At 33.3% G+C, this 15,809-nt stretch overlaps 2 protein-coding genes across 2 annotated transcripts in view; one reads left to right on the top strand and one right to left on the bottom strand.

The window, feature by feature from the left end:
* LOC124539347 (pikachurin-like) overlaps nt 1-15,809 on the bottom strand; it is a 229,330-nt gene that overhangs the window by 119,510 nt on the left and 94,011 nt on the right. Inside the window, exon 2 of the mRNA XM_047116718.1 lies at nt 4,597-4,741. Coding sequence (XP_046972674.1) covers nt 4,597-4,708 — 112 coding nt within the window. The 5' untranslated portion in view covers nt 4,709-4,741. The remainder of the gene's footprint in view (nt 1-4,596; nt 4,742-15,809) is intronic.
* Nucleotides 5,694-15,451, top strand: LOC124539345 (alpha-N-acetylgalactosaminidase-like). The gene is made up of 8 exons (XM_047116717.1): nt 5,694-5,990; nt 6,209-6,383; nt 7,522-7,696; nt 8,253-8,350; nt 10,328-10,489; nt 12,073-12,267; nt 12,925-13,086; nt 15,350-15,451. Exons 1-8 carry the CDS (start codon nt 5,833-5,835, stop codon nt 15,434-15,436), a joined length of 1,212 nt encoding a protein of 403 aa, XP_046972673.1. The 5' UTR covers nt 5,694-5,832; the 3' UTR covers nt 15,437-15,451.

Here is a 15,809-nt window from a genome sequence, read left to right as displayed (position 1 = left end):
AATAGTCTAACTTATTGAATATTCAAATCAAGTCAAAATATTCTTTATTCAAGAATTTAAGACTCGTAAAGCACACTCAAGCAAAAACCCCAGTTGTTACCTATTTCTACCAAAATCAAAATGTTCTTTATTCAAGTAGTCTTATAAGAGCACCTTTAAATCATCGATAGGATTGTTGTGCTGTCAGTGTTGAATTGAAAAGCTACCACTTGTGTGGTAAGTATATCCTACCAAGAAGAGGCAGTAACATTTTCAGTTGTTGCTCTTTTCTACCATTTTAATTATAGTGTTTATGTCATTAAAGCATTATTAAAATTATTTACCTGCATAAGCTCTTCTTAATCTTGTTTTAAGTAAAGTGAGTTATTTATAAATGTTTTATTAACATGAGATAAAAAATCATTAATAAATAGTTGTCGCTCGCGGCTTTGCTCGCGTTTGAGTAGTAGGTTGTCATTTGTTTTTCCTTGGATATCAAGTCATTGATTTGGCAGTTAAAGAGCTCCAAACAGACAGACATAGCTACTTCACTCACATTTATAATATTAGTATAGATTTAAGTTAAAACTAATTGTTTAAACTTATTATAAAAACTAGATTATCGTGTCCCTGGAGATGTGTATTAATTTGCAAAGTTTGAAACTAGGTCTTATATAAGTTTACCTTTTTTCTCGTTCATACAATGTAAGTCACTATTTCTTTCAAATATTCACGTGAATATACATAATGTTATTGTGAACATATTATGAAGCAATTGTATGAATACGTATATTTTATTTTTTCAAGAAAAGAACAGCATATAACACAGGATATGATATATTTAATATGATAAGTGATATTTCTAATGTATTTTAAAAATCTCAACTTTCAGGGAGAGGACTGTTTATCCTTAACACAAGTTATTTAATTAGCCTAGCTAGGATAGCCAGTACTTGATCTGTGTTTCTTTTGATGACCGAGTTATAATACATTGAGACTCTTGTCTTAGTTCAATCATGTAACTGTTTATTTTTGTATGGAAATAAATTATTGTAAGGAGTGTCATCCCTAGCACACTATCCTACCTGCTACAGGCTATATAAGGTGTGCGATTCCAAGACTAGGGCCCACTTATCAACTCGCGTTAGACGGTCGTCATGCTGTCGGCGCGTGAGATAATTAGTATTTTGCTAATAGTTATTATTGTCAGCCATTTAGTGTAATAAAAGTTATGGTTAAATTCTTTATTTCGATAAAACATAAAATAAGCGTGTTTTGTCGGTAGATTGTGTTTTTTTTTTTTTTTTAATAAATTACCACTACTGATTCTTATACTATCATTATTACTATATAAACATTAAAAATATCATATACAGACAATAGAGCCAAATATTATTTTTCATTGAATTGTGCAAACTTAATATTACTTACAAGAAGTAGCAACCATGCAGTGGTCATAGAAAACACGTAAGAGTGATAACAAAACAATGAATTAAATTAAAATTAAAAAGCTCAGAACGGGTCTAAAGAATGAAAGCCTTTTCAATGCCCAAAGCAAAATACATCATACATATCACTTCGATTCTCAGACGACCCACTGGTGAAAACGACACTGATCTTTCACGTGTTTATATATTGAATTATTCATTTTAACTGATTCACGTTCTGGTGTAAAAAAAGTCGTAAGGAAACCTGCATATATCAGGTAGAATTCTGCCCTATGTATATTCAGTATTCACGAACCTTCGCTACAAATGTTTCGGTTACCAAGTAGCCGCTTCGAAAACTTGGACATAAATAGCAGAGCAAAATCTATTACATTATATATATTAATATTAATTTAAATAATTGTATTAACTAACATGACTGTATTTTTTTAAATGTTGAAAAAGAGTAACTACTGAGTTTCTTGCCGGTTCTTCTAGGTAGAATCTACTTTCCGAACCGGTGGTAGCTTCACTTAATTGTTTAATGACGATTCAAAAGTGCTTGTGAAAGCCCACTTGAATAAAGTTTATTTTTATTGATTCCTTGTAGTTATATTTATTATTATTTGATTTATATACGATGACATAGATTTTTTTCTCGGTTTACGCAGAACATTATTGTCAAATTTTGTATTTACAATAATGATGATTTTTAACGTATACCAAAACAGATGAAAATTATTTTAAAAACATTCTATAATGTGTGTATAGTGTCATACTCATTAACGATTTCTCTCTTTTAGTAACCCCGAATGAAAAATATAAAGCTTTACTTGATAATTTAATTTTGCCAGCCATACCTAAAACCCACCAAAATTCCCTTTTTTTTAGTAATAATATTACGTAAAAGTCATAAAATACATTAAAAATTAATTAAGGGAGAGCAGGTATAACAACTTTGGTTTATACTTTTTAAATAGTTATAACAACATATTAAAAGTTGCTGCCGTTGATATTCATCCCAGGCAGGCGAACTGACAGCTTACAAACCTACCGAGAATAGATATAATACATACCTACATCATCAGTGTAAATGAAATAGCATTAGCTATTGTCCAACGACACATGTCCGGGTTGGGTAATAAATGAGACAAGGATACCTAACAATAAGAGTTATACCCGTGTCTACTAATTACATGGAACTATTTATGCCATATAATTATTATTATTAATGTTCTACTTAATTTAAGTTTATCAACTAAAAGGTATAACTTGATTAATTTAATTTATTTATAATATGCTTATAAATGTATATAAAACTCAATGAGAAAGGAAGTAAATTACATTTTTTAAGTAGTCAGGTAGACTGACAAATATGCCACCTGATAATTAATTTTAAGAAACTCTGTCAGTCGGCCTTATATTAATTTAGGTATTTGTATTTGCAGATGGCCGTTTCCTCTCCGTTCTATCAATAACTTTCGAAACAATAATTAATCATCGTCAACTCATTGAAATTATGTTTTTTCAGATTCTATTTCGGGGTCTATTGGGTAGTCCCTGAATGACCTCTCTAAATTCAGCCAGGGGCAATTAAGCTTACAATGAATATAACTTGCATTAACATTCGATAGATGGCGGTAGTTGGTTTTTATAGTCGTTCAAAGGATATCCCTCTTAGCACCACTTATATACTTTTCTTTGTTTTATAAACTTGCATAACGACTAGAAGTTATATTGATAATGGATATGTACAGTTAAAATATCTCGTCAGGAAATTAATGATTAACAACTTAAAAATCTTCTTTAAGAAACATATTAAGTAACATCCGATCCAAAGTATATCACCTACCTTAGGATTTTTCAATATTCCACCTATTTTTTTATTGAATTAAAATAGAAAATATATAATTTATGGTACATACCGTTAAAGATTTCAATTATTGAAGGACGTTGCCAAAAATGTCAACAATTTTATTAATCATCCAAATCAAACCTTTTTTGCCGATTACCTTCGTTATTTATTTCGATTCCCTTGCAAAAATAAAAACCGATACAGATAATTAAAAATAAATACGCTTTTAAAATTAAGTAGGGAAGGTAGATAAATAATAGACAGATTTTCTTTAGTCTCGTTCAATACGCATTGTAAGACCGCCCGCGGGCTCAATGAATGGATCCCATTACGGAATCGTAAACGACCCGTAGGATATTTTTTATTCAATAAGTATATACAAACTCCTTTCGTTACTCTCGTTTCTTGCTTCAGACAGCTGTGTCCTTTGTTGTTTTATAAGATTACTTTTTTGTTAAAATATGTGTCGCATTTATTTACTTCATTTTTATTTATTTAAAGTATAAAAGTGAGCCTTCAAACGTCCCACAGGGCTATGGCTTTTCTTCATAAAGCTTCTGTTGTCACTGTTAAAAATATTACTTATTAGAAAAAAATAACAAAATCGTTTGTGCCTGAATCCTATTGCTTATGATAAGATCACTATGTACCTAGTGTAAATAGAAAAAAAAGATCTAGAACACAAAAGTGATGTTTGTACAAAAACCTCCTCAAAAACCTCATTCCCAGTAAATAATAAAATTTGTACGAATTTGTTCAGTGTTGCTATTAATAAAAATTGAAGAATATAAAACGCAATATCTCTGACGAATACCTTTATTTATTAAAAGCAAACAGGAGTAGTCCATTTTTATATTTTTTACGAGAGCATAAAAACTAGAGAAGAGCCCTACAGCAAGTTGTACCCTCCAAGTATTTCATAAATTGACTCTTATGCATATACTGTTATATAAGTTACGAAATCTACTGTTTGGATTGATGACATATAGAGACAAATTCGTTTTTTAAAAATTCGTAATACAGATACAAAATCGGGAACAACAACTCTTTTTTTTCAAGAGGTTTTATATACTGACAAGGCACATCATTGTACATCCAGAGACAATTAAATTATTTTTTATCGGACTTCAATAATCAACATATGCATACACATGCGTTTATTATCAACGACATAATTAAAATTATTCAGGAAAAATTGGTATCACCGATTTAGGTGTTGTACTCTTAAAAAAATCATCTATGTTGCAAAGAATATACAGAAGTTTTACATACATACATATTTATTAACTTTGAATATGATCATATTAATGATAATAATAATTTAATGTTGTGTACCTTGAAATGCCGCCTCAAACTGCAGGGGATCCTTAGTTGGCGCACGCGAAGAGGCGGCCGCGAAAAGCGCGGCAAGCGCGAACGCGACTCGCGCCATCTCACGCCATGCCATCGCCCATGCTCCGGGTGTTGCAACCCTCTGAAACAATGTAATTTATGTCAACATATTTTTTTTTAATTGTATGATAGGTATGTACGATCACATAAATTATTTCAGTTATAGCGTGGCGTCTATTCTCACTTTCATTAATGCTAACCAACTGTGCTGAGATATTATAGAATGCTAATTGTACGGGCGGCTACAGGTGCGCTCTCTGTTTAACTATTCACTCTCATTATAATAATAACCCTTTTTTATAATGAAGAAGTCTTAATGGTAAATTTCAATGTAATTATTTTACTACACGAAGATAAATAACTATGGACAAATAATTAATATTCAAAGTATATCAAATCATTATATGTGCGGTACTGAAATTGCACTAATTTCAATATTATTTTTGATTTACCTATTATTAAGTTAAACAGTTATAGACAACGAGATGATATAAACGATGTTATTGTTAAGCTGTTATATTATAAAATTAGTAGCTGCAAAAACTGCTATTATACCTAATATCGGTATAGCAACACTTTTCCCAACTTGATATAACTTGCGAGTATTATTTCCTCGGTAATTTTGACTTTCTCTGTTACGAGTGAAAAAACTCTGAAAGCTATAACGTACACAAGCAGGGTTAGTCCGACCCTTTACTTAAATCGTCTGGATCGACTTTAGTAACATTTTATTTTGTTCGACGATTGCCCGAGCGGACGTGACGTCTTGCATTTGATGTGGCATTGGATCGTAATGTTGAGCAGAGAGAAAAGAGTTTATTTTAAAAATACTTAGAGCATTTAACGTAACTCTGTTTTTACAGTTAATTTATATGAAGTGTGAATAAACTTTTAACCTTTTACAACTCTCATCATTTTTCGTAAAACAGTATCTTACTACTTGTATGAATTTTAAATTATAAAAATCTCAATATCAACTTTTAACTTGCTAAGGTTTCACTAAATCGAAGTCGCACAATTTTGCCAAGTTAACAATTTTTGACATTGACAACTGACGTTAAATAAACAATCAAATAGTTTAAATACCAAAATCAAAACAAACCTTTGCAACATATTTAAATATATGTTTATTATATCAATATTTCAACTTAATAAAATTAAATATTTAAAAAATAAAATATGGTCGTGCGATTATTTTTCCTTCTATGCGTTCTATGTTTTAACATCGTTCGAAACTTGGACAATGGATTAGCTCGTAAGCCTCCTATGGGATGGATGTCTTGGGGCTACTATATGTGCGGGGTGAATTGCAAAAAAGATAAAGAGAAATGTCTTGAGTAAGTTTAATAATTTACTAGTAAAAAGAATACAAAAGGAAGTCTGGTATATCAGTTCATCGTAATGATTTGGCTAAGACTTAGTTTTACAATACGTTCTATTGAGGTCCTAGTAAGTAATATAGAACAATTAATATAGATTACTATTACAATACAACAATATGTAAACTTAAATTAAATCAATAGTACCAATTTGTATATGTATCTATCTATTACAGTGAAAAGTTAATTCTATCAGTAGCTGATAGATTCTATGAAGATGGTTATCAAGAAGCAGGTTATGAATATATCATAATAGATGACTGTTGGTCACAAAAGGTACGGGACAGTCATGGTCGTCTCGTGCCTGATAGAGAAAGGTTTCCACATGGAATGAAGTATATCGCAGATTATGTTTGTATAGTTTCAATTACTTTAAAGTCCTTGTATCTATTTAATACTCCTGACAAATATAACTTTATGCATGTATATGGTGGCTTTTCAAAAGTGTTTTATATATTATTAAACCTTTTTTTTTTCTTCATAAATCTGTCACTACCTGCATATGTTTATTTCCAGGCAGTATTGTATAGTCTTTTTTTTAATTTTGTATTGACACATGATCTGTAGTGGATGATGTTTGCATGTTGTCTTTCTCGTAGTTGCCATTGGTCTTTGTGGAATTATGTATTTTGAAGCTTCATCATTCAGGTCATCTAGTGGCATAATACTTACCTTTACCCTTTACCCAATTGCTCATTATACCAGAATATACTAGATAAGCCTACAGCTTAAATAATTAAATATTTGGTGGTTTACAAGAACATGTCTTCCTAAATGTTGCTAGCATTTTTACTAACATTTGACATTAGACTTATATTGCCTATCTAGAATTCTGATCTCTCTTATTTAAGTTTTCATATTTTATAATTATATCAGTATTACTGCCAGTAATAATGGGCAACAGACTCTGCTCTTCTATAACAATTTATGTATGAATAAATGAAGATTTTATTGGTGTGAGTGTGTGTTTTTATAACATAATAAGGGTTATTATGATAATTGAAGAAATTATTTATGTCTTGCATTAAGCATAATTAGATAGATTCTGAATATTGTATGTTTTTACAATAACAAATTTATTATCTTTATCATACTATCATCTGCATTATTAAATGTGACATGCTGCAAAGGTTTTTTATAATACTTTTTTAATTTAAATAGTTCAAGTGGGTAGGATATTTAATTAAATATAGTAATATTGTCTATGAAATTTTAAAATTCATTTAAAAAAAAACAGAAAAGGTTTCTTTAAAAATTTAAATATAATAAAAATTTAAATTTGAAAAATGAATACTATACATAGTTCTGTTTCTACTGTTCTTTACAGAGATATCAAATACAGTACTGAGCTTAATACCTGTCTGCCTCCATTATAAACATTCCGTTATACAAAAGAAAAAAATATAATAATGAATTGTAAAAGAGTTCTAACAAGAAGAAATCTGACACGAAATAATGCTGGCTACTTTTATTTTGTTCTTTTTTACAGATTCATAAGCGTGGCCTTAAATTCGGTATGTATACAAACATAGCCGATGTCACCTGCATGGGTTATCCAGGCTCTAGAGAGCACTTCCAAACTGATGCCAAGATGTTTGCGGAGTGGGAAGTTGATTATTTGAAAGTGGATGGATGTTTTGTTACCGAAGACTACCTCAATACTGGTATATCACATCTATGATATCTTGGAAATGCCATTCAAACTAATATGAATTTGTAAACAATTGAATACAGTTTAAAAAAAAGTTAAACTGTTGACCACTGGTGGAAATAGTCGATAATGACTTCTACCTACTTTTCTAAATTCTAACATGGACGATAGTCATTAGTGTTTTGTTTCCATTCTTTTTTTAAATTGATAACACAAACGAATGTGAAGAGATAAAGAAAATGTGTAATAGAAAAAAAAAAATTGTCTTTGCCTTTTTCTATAAAGATTAACTTACTTTTTTATCGTGTTCGAATTTCGAACGGTCAATTTTGCAAACTTGACAAAACGCGAGAGATATAGTATGTAATGGAAGATTTTCTTGGCACAAAAGTGCATAAATTTATGAGACCGCTACCTCGGCACCTACTACTTGAGGCAGTTAACCTAGCAAACAAATAAAAGTTTTCGCGTAATCCTAACTATCAAGCTTTTAACAAAATTTACGATTTCATTAAACCACTACTAATCTTTGGCCCTTAGAATTATAAAAACGCTCATAATATTTACAGCGTATATAAAGCTGGGTATGCACTTAAACGCTACGGGTAGACCAATGGTGTATTCCTGTAGCTGGCCTTATTACATAGAGTTTATACACAATAAAAAGGTAAGTGCCTTAGTCATAATGTTTTATGGGTTATATAAAATTTACATTTTACTAAGTTGGAACCTTAATGGAATTGATCATAGAATTTTGTAAAAAAATGCACTGGGCATGCAGACCCATTTATATATTACTAATACACGATATTCGCAGATGTTGCGTTAATAGTCTTAATTTAATGCGAGTGAAACTACGAAACAGCGTATGTAACAATAGAGGGTTCATAATGAGAAACGCGTTGCATATTCTGTTATAATTATTTTTTGTATATTAGTTAAGTATTTTTTTTAGTAATGCTTTACAAAAATTAGAAATGATCGACGCCCTGTTCTTAAAAGATATGGCGTGGCCTAGGGGCCGTGGACGATTGAGGTAGAGGCCTTGCGTTTCCTATTTTAATTTTGCCCTGGGCAGGACGAAAACCGGGATTACTTCGCGCTGTGGTACAAACTTGCGAGGATTGTTGGGGACGAGAAGAATCCCACATTACTCGGTTTCCCAGTCCTGAGGGGCTTTTCTGAAGGTTTCCAAAGCGTGAAAACAAAACAAAAATGGTTTTAGTAAGCTGACTGAGTTGTCCAATAAATATTGATTTATTATTCTGTTCTAAACAAAGGATCGTTAACTGAAAACAAGATTTAGTGCAAAAGTTTGGGCGTTAACACAGAAGCACTTTCTCCCTCAATCTTATTACCTGATAGAATTCGTACCACCAGTGTTCACTTTCCGAGACACGGTACTGTTAACATTGCCAATTTCAAACTCCGGATTGTTCCTAACAATTACAAGAGTAACCCCTAACTTTTCATTAGGACATCGGGATAGCCTTAAGCTAGATACTTGACCAGTGGGTAACGCAGTTGTTCTGTGACTACGATACCTACAACTTTGGCAAAACGTAATATACGTCTAATTGTAACATATTGGTGCAGATTCGATAGGTCGTATCTGCACCATACGAACATAATACAACCTTACATCACTAAACTAAAATTTTCACTTTTATTCATTCGCTTATTATATACTCATTAGGTAGGTAGGTTTTCATTCCTTTTGCAAATGTGCTGTCAGTAATTATGCCTATATCCATATATATGCATAATTACTGACAGCACATTAGCAAAAGGAATGAAAACTGACCAGTTTTAATAAGGAAATTAGTAGTAATTTCCTTATTAAGCAAGAAGACTAGCATAGTTGTAGTAGACTATGCTAGTCTTCAAAATTTAATTGAGTTTGTTTCCTCAACTGTTCCGATCAATCTCTTTCGTATCTTCTCCATCCTACGTGATACTGGCGAAATAATCTGTGCCTTGTCGGCACAATTAAAAGCCATTAAACCAAGAATTGAATTGAATTGAAAACTGACCACTGACATATAAAACAAATCAATCTCTTACCATCAGAAGCTTTATCCTACGGATTTTTAAGTAATTGATTTTAAACTTGTATCTGTGACGATAGACCGACAGATCGGTTGTAAAGATTATGCGCTCTTCCCGATAAGGACGAGTATCGGTGTTTTTCACGAACTTCAAATTGCTTTATTTTATGTCGTACCTAAATATATCGAGAAATAAGTCGAGAAGAAAACTAAAAAGGTTTTTGTTTGAAGTTTGCTACCTTTTTATTTAACAGCTAAGGTAAAGGAAATGCTAGAATAATAATAATAGTCTGCAAAAGATCCCATAGGTGCGCTAAGAACTTATCTTCGTTGGAGAACACTGTACAACCAAATTACTGAATTCGGTGGTACAGCTTTCTCCACTTTATGTTCCGTTTCAAAGAACCTATAACAGTTAATTCGATATTCAAAACTCCTTATTTTCGAAAATCCATAAAGAATATCATAGATTATCCCATCTCCCGACCAATAATATCGCGCAAATCAATGTCAAATATATTTTATTAGGATTCTGTTTTCTTGTCATTGGTTACAGTACCTACAATAACAAATGCTTATTATCCTCTTTCATTCAGCCGGATTACAAAAATGTTGCGAAACATTGCAACATGTGGCGCAATTACCACGACGTTGTGACGTCTTGGCATGCCATCAAATCAATCATGACACATTACCAAGTGAAATATGATGAGTTATATAAATACCACGGTCCAGGACAGTGGAATGATCCTGATATGGTGAGTCGTAATGGTAAATTAGATATAACCGGTTCGTACTAGATATTCTTAGTAACTATATACTTACAGTTTTATTGTTATGTTTGGAAGATAAATCCGAAGGGAATCTTCTAATTCAAAAAACACAAAGCATTCACCTCAAATGTGCTATTATAAATAATTATTATCTAGTAAACGTTGGCAGTTCTGTCTTAACACGATAAGCGCCCGGCTGCATTGAAGGGTTCTTTGGATATTTTCTTCTCCCAAAAAAGATTTAAACATTTGTTAGACGCCCGAAACGAGACCTTTTGGGGCGTCTATGTTCTTAGACTTGACCATTATCGTCGAGCGGACCCCTAACACGTGGTTTCTCACGGTTCCTGAACATTGGGTTAAGACGGTCTTTATCACTGGCTCCAGAAAGGTGCAAACATTCAATTCAATCGCTTGTGCGAAATAGATTTCAAATATACTTCATAGATTTGACGCATACATATTAGCCGATTTAGATAAAAGCTCGTAAGTTACTTGATGCCTATTCGCTCTTAAATTATTTAAAAAGACTTAAGTTTATTTAATAAGAATTTCTTGATCATCATCCTCCTGCCCTTATTTCCGGCCAATCAGGAGAAAGGAGAGCTTTCGACAGTTGACAATTTGACGCGAGTCAGATTGTAATTTAACGATTTAACTTCGATAGATTACAATACCATGAGTCGAGATGGCCCAGAGGTTAGAACGCGTGCATCTTAAATGACCTAACCATGATATCCACTGTTTCCGCGGTTTGACAGTTACCGTGGCACGCAGTCCTGTGGTCAGCAGTCAGTAATACGTGTAATATGCGGTCACACATACCGTTTGTTTTTCTGGTCTATGTGTGCTCGCCGTTATTTTTATCTTTTACTTGTATAATTATTTATGGAAGACAGATTTTGAAATGTTAAGGACAAAGAGTCGAGATGGCCCAGTGGTTAGAACGCGTGCATCTTAACCAATGATTGCGGGTTCAAACCCAGGCAAGCACCGCTGATTCATGTGCTTAATTTGTCTTTATAATTCATCTCGTGCTCAGCGGTGAAGGAAAACATCGTGAAGAAACCTGCATGTTACAAATTTCATACAAATTCTGCCACATTTGTATTCCACCAACCCGCATTGGAACAGCGTGGTGGAATATGTTCCAAACCTTCTCTTCAAAGGGAGAGGAGACCTTTAGCCCAGCAGTGGGAATTTACAGGCTGTTGTTGTTGTAGATTACAATACAGCGAAAAGTAATACATTGCAATCATATTTCACAGTTCACAATATTTCGACAGATTACAATCTGTCACGTCAGACTGTAATCTAACGAATTTTGTAATCATACGGTGACATATATAGTTAATCAGAGCTTCTAGATATAGTATAATCATTGAAATAAAACTAGTTTTAACGGATTTAAATGGCGTATATTAATTATTTTTATCATCCCGACGTTTCGAGCACTTTACAGCGTTCGTGGTCACGGGTAGACTCTACCCGATAAAACTAGTTTCATTTCAATGTGTAATAATCGTGAAAATCTAAGACAACATTATAGTACAATTATCTACTTTCAGCTAATTTTTGGCACGGGTTCTTTAACCGATAGCCAAAGACGTGTACATATGGCCGTATATTCGATGCTGGCTTCCCCCTTACTGCTCTCCTGTGACATGAATAAGATAACTCCATATGAAAAGGAACTCTTACTTAATTTAGACCTGCTAGCTATCGCTCAGGATCCTTTAGGAATTATGGCTAGACCTTATGCAGTAAGTAATAGAGTGTAGTTTTGTGTGTACACATTTTTTTAATTGTTGTGTTGTTTCTCTGTAGTGTCAATAATTCGTATATGTAATGGTTCAAAATGAAACAAATCTGTCTTTTTCTCTAACTCAGCGGTCTAATCAGGTTTTTATTCTCTAACTCAGCGGTCGGCAACCTTTTGGTAGGCAAGGGCCACAAGGTGGCAATATAAAGTATAGGCGGGCCGCAGTCATGATATAAACCTTAGAAGCCCAATATACCTACGCACAATTAGTGTTAATTAGTCATATTCCATAGATAAAGAAAAATGCTATTGAAAATTGTTAAAAGATACAGAATTTAATTCTTACACATAATACTTACATTATGTTTATATGTTTGAGCATAGAAAAATAAAGAAATGAAAACTACAAACGATCTAAATAGGAAACTGACTTAACACAAATTTTAGTGTGATGTCTGAGGTTGCATTGAAATGCTATTTTTTGTATGTTTAATATATTTGTCAACTTTTTTACAAAACATTCACGGGCCCCAAGGAAGATGTTCGCGGGCCTAACTGACTGTTTAAGACTCCTCATAAACATTTGTTTGATTAATTTCGAGATGCTTCATTTTGATTTATCGTAATTAATATCCTAAAAAAATATACATATTTTCAGTTAGAACCTTTAATAACGCTCTGGGTGAAACCACACCTTCCTAGAAAAGGAGATAGATATCATTCTATCTCATTCGCTCTCGTCAATTTGGACGAAAGAGAGCATTCCGTCTCGTTCGCACCGGGACAATACGGGTTGAATTCAACGGATTACACTGTTATGGTAATAAAACAATATTCATTCCTTACATTTAAGACGTGATTTGTCAGGGTTAAATACGCCATGTTGAATTTATAGTGACGTCACAGATCCGTGCCGTCTCGGGATATTAATTTAGATCTTTGCCGTATAAAATATATTTAATTAATCTCAACCAAGAAGGTTAACCTACTTTTTTATGTATTTTAATTCGAAGATATTTATATATATGATATAGGTAAGTAATTCGTAATATTAGCTATTAAATTTATAGTTATATTATGTTTGTTCATTTTATATTATAGAAAGATCTAATGAGCCACCTGATGGTAAGTAGCCACCGCCTTATATTGGCTGTGATAGAGATATCTCTTACATGATCAATAATCTTGTTACATAATCTACTTACTCGGTGGTAGGGCTTTGTGCAAGCCCGTCTGGGTAGATACTACCCACTTATCAGTTATTCTACCGCCAAATAACAGTACTCAGTATTGTTGTGTTTCTGTTTGAAGGGTGAGTGAGCCAGTGTAACTACAGGCACAAGGGACATAACATCTTAGTTCCCAAGGTTTGTGGCACATTCACGATGTAAGGAATAGTTAATATTTCTTACAGCGTCATTGTCTATGGGTGATGGTGACCATTTAACATCAGGTGGTCTATATGCTCGTCCGCCAACCGCCAAGGTGTTATGTTCCATGATCAAGTCCGTCGTGCTTGTAGCTACACTGGCTCACTCACCCTTCATACTGGAACACATCTGAACATGTAATAAAATTGGAGTGTGTTTGTACTATTAATATAACCGCTTTTTACTAAATGCATATGTATACACGATACTCTCATTCCGTCTGTTTGTTCCGGCTAATCTCTTGAACGGCTGGACCGAATGTGACGAGACTTTCACTTGATGAAAACTGAATATATGATGAATAGGCGATACCTACCCAAATGGATTTGCACACCATACTACCAAGAAATCAGTTTCAAAACAGTGTTGCCATTGATAATATTTTTACCACGTTGTCGGTAATTGATGTAAATGTTTTAAATAAAAAGATTGAGCACTTTTCTTTTTCATCAGCATGTTTTAACACGATGAATAATGTCACAGAACGTGAAATATTGCCAGTATAAATGTAGGCGAAGGGAAACATAGAGAGGAAAGCTGCCTGCGTCGGAAGAATTTCGTAGACATTTATTTCCGCCTTCGTGGAACAGCAAAGAACAAGTTCAGACTCCTTATGATAGTTGGGGTTTTTTATTGCATAACATATATGCGCTGTTAACATGTTACATGATGTTGAATCAAAATTATAATAATGTTGCTTTCTTATACTACAACATACAATACAAATGGAGGGAAATCCTACTAACAAATCGACGCTTTATCGCAATCGAATCGAAATGAAATCGTTGAATTAAACCAATTGAGGGTTTTCTTTTTTTTATGTTATAGGTTGGCGGACGAGCATATGGGCCACCTGATGGCAAGTGGTTACCATCACCCATAGAAAATGACGCTATAAGAAATATTAACTATTCCTTACATCGTCAATGCGCCACTATCCTTGGGAACTAAGATGTTATGTCCCTTGTGCCTGTAGTTACACTGGCTCACTCACCCTTCAAACCGGAACACAACAATACTGTGTACTGTTGTTTGGCGGTAGAATAACTGATGAGTGGGTGGTACCTACCCAGACGGACTTGCACAAAGCCCTACCACCAAGTGAATTTCATGATATAGATGGCAAGCGGCTTACCTGATGGAAAGTGATTACTTCAGACCATGGACATCTGCAATACCGGGGAGCTTGCTGTGTTGCCGCCCTTTAGGGAAAGGTGTAGGCCCTTTCTAAAGGTTCTTAAGTCGTATCTGTTCAGAAAAACCGCCGGCGAAAGCGGTTTTCGCAGAATGTGTGCGAGGCAGAAACTGTCTTAGAACTCCCACTGTTGTAGATGAGTTATTTAGTGGGAAAATAGATTATATTTTAAAATATGCAAATGGCCATCACGACAAGTGGTCACCACTACCAACGTTGGAAGCCAGCGTGTTATATTCATTGTACACGTAGTTACTACAATACTAATTATTGCTGTTGGGGGTAGATTATTGAGTTGGCCATGATTATTATATTGTATATAGTCTTATAAGTATTGCCATTACTTAAGCTCTGGACCATGTTAAAATGGTTTACAGAAGAAATTCATACTAATGTTTTTTATCTGTGATCCTTTAATCCATATATCTTTATATTATAGCATTTATAGTATTTTTTAGGACGTATTCACGAAAGTATTTGCAAGAAATATTACATTAAAGGATACTCTGTCAGTGATAGTACCGCCCGAAGGTATGTATTTCTAACTGTTTATTTTTATTTAAACGTCAACTTTTTTGCCTGTTAATGTTATTTGATGGGTGATATGTTAAAATGAGCTTTATCTCTTTCTTTCGTATATGAAATCAACCATGAAAGACAGAGACATAGTTTATAGTTTTACTGATACTCGATCTGTCATTGTTAATGTATGTACTTGTTTTTTCTGTCTTCGTATGTACAGCACGTAAATTTCACACTGATGGGCTAAGGCTTTAGAAGATTAGAGCATATTTCACCACGCTACTCCAATGCGGTATTTCTCATGTGGCAGAATTTCGATAAAATTAGACACGCAGGTTTCCTCACGATGGTTTCGTGATGTGTTTAAAATTCAGTGGTGCTTATCTGGGTTTGAAC

The sequence above is a fragment of the Vanessa cardui genome, chromosome 22, assembly GCF_905220365.1.
Source record: "Vanessa cardui chromosome 22, ilVanCard2.1, whole genome shotgun sequence".
NCBI classification, from domain to species: domain Eukaryota; kingdom Metazoa; phylum Arthropoda; class Insecta; order Lepidoptera; family Nymphalidae; genus Vanessa; species Vanessa cardui.
This window is presented reverse-complemented; position numbering and strand designations above follow the sequence as displayed.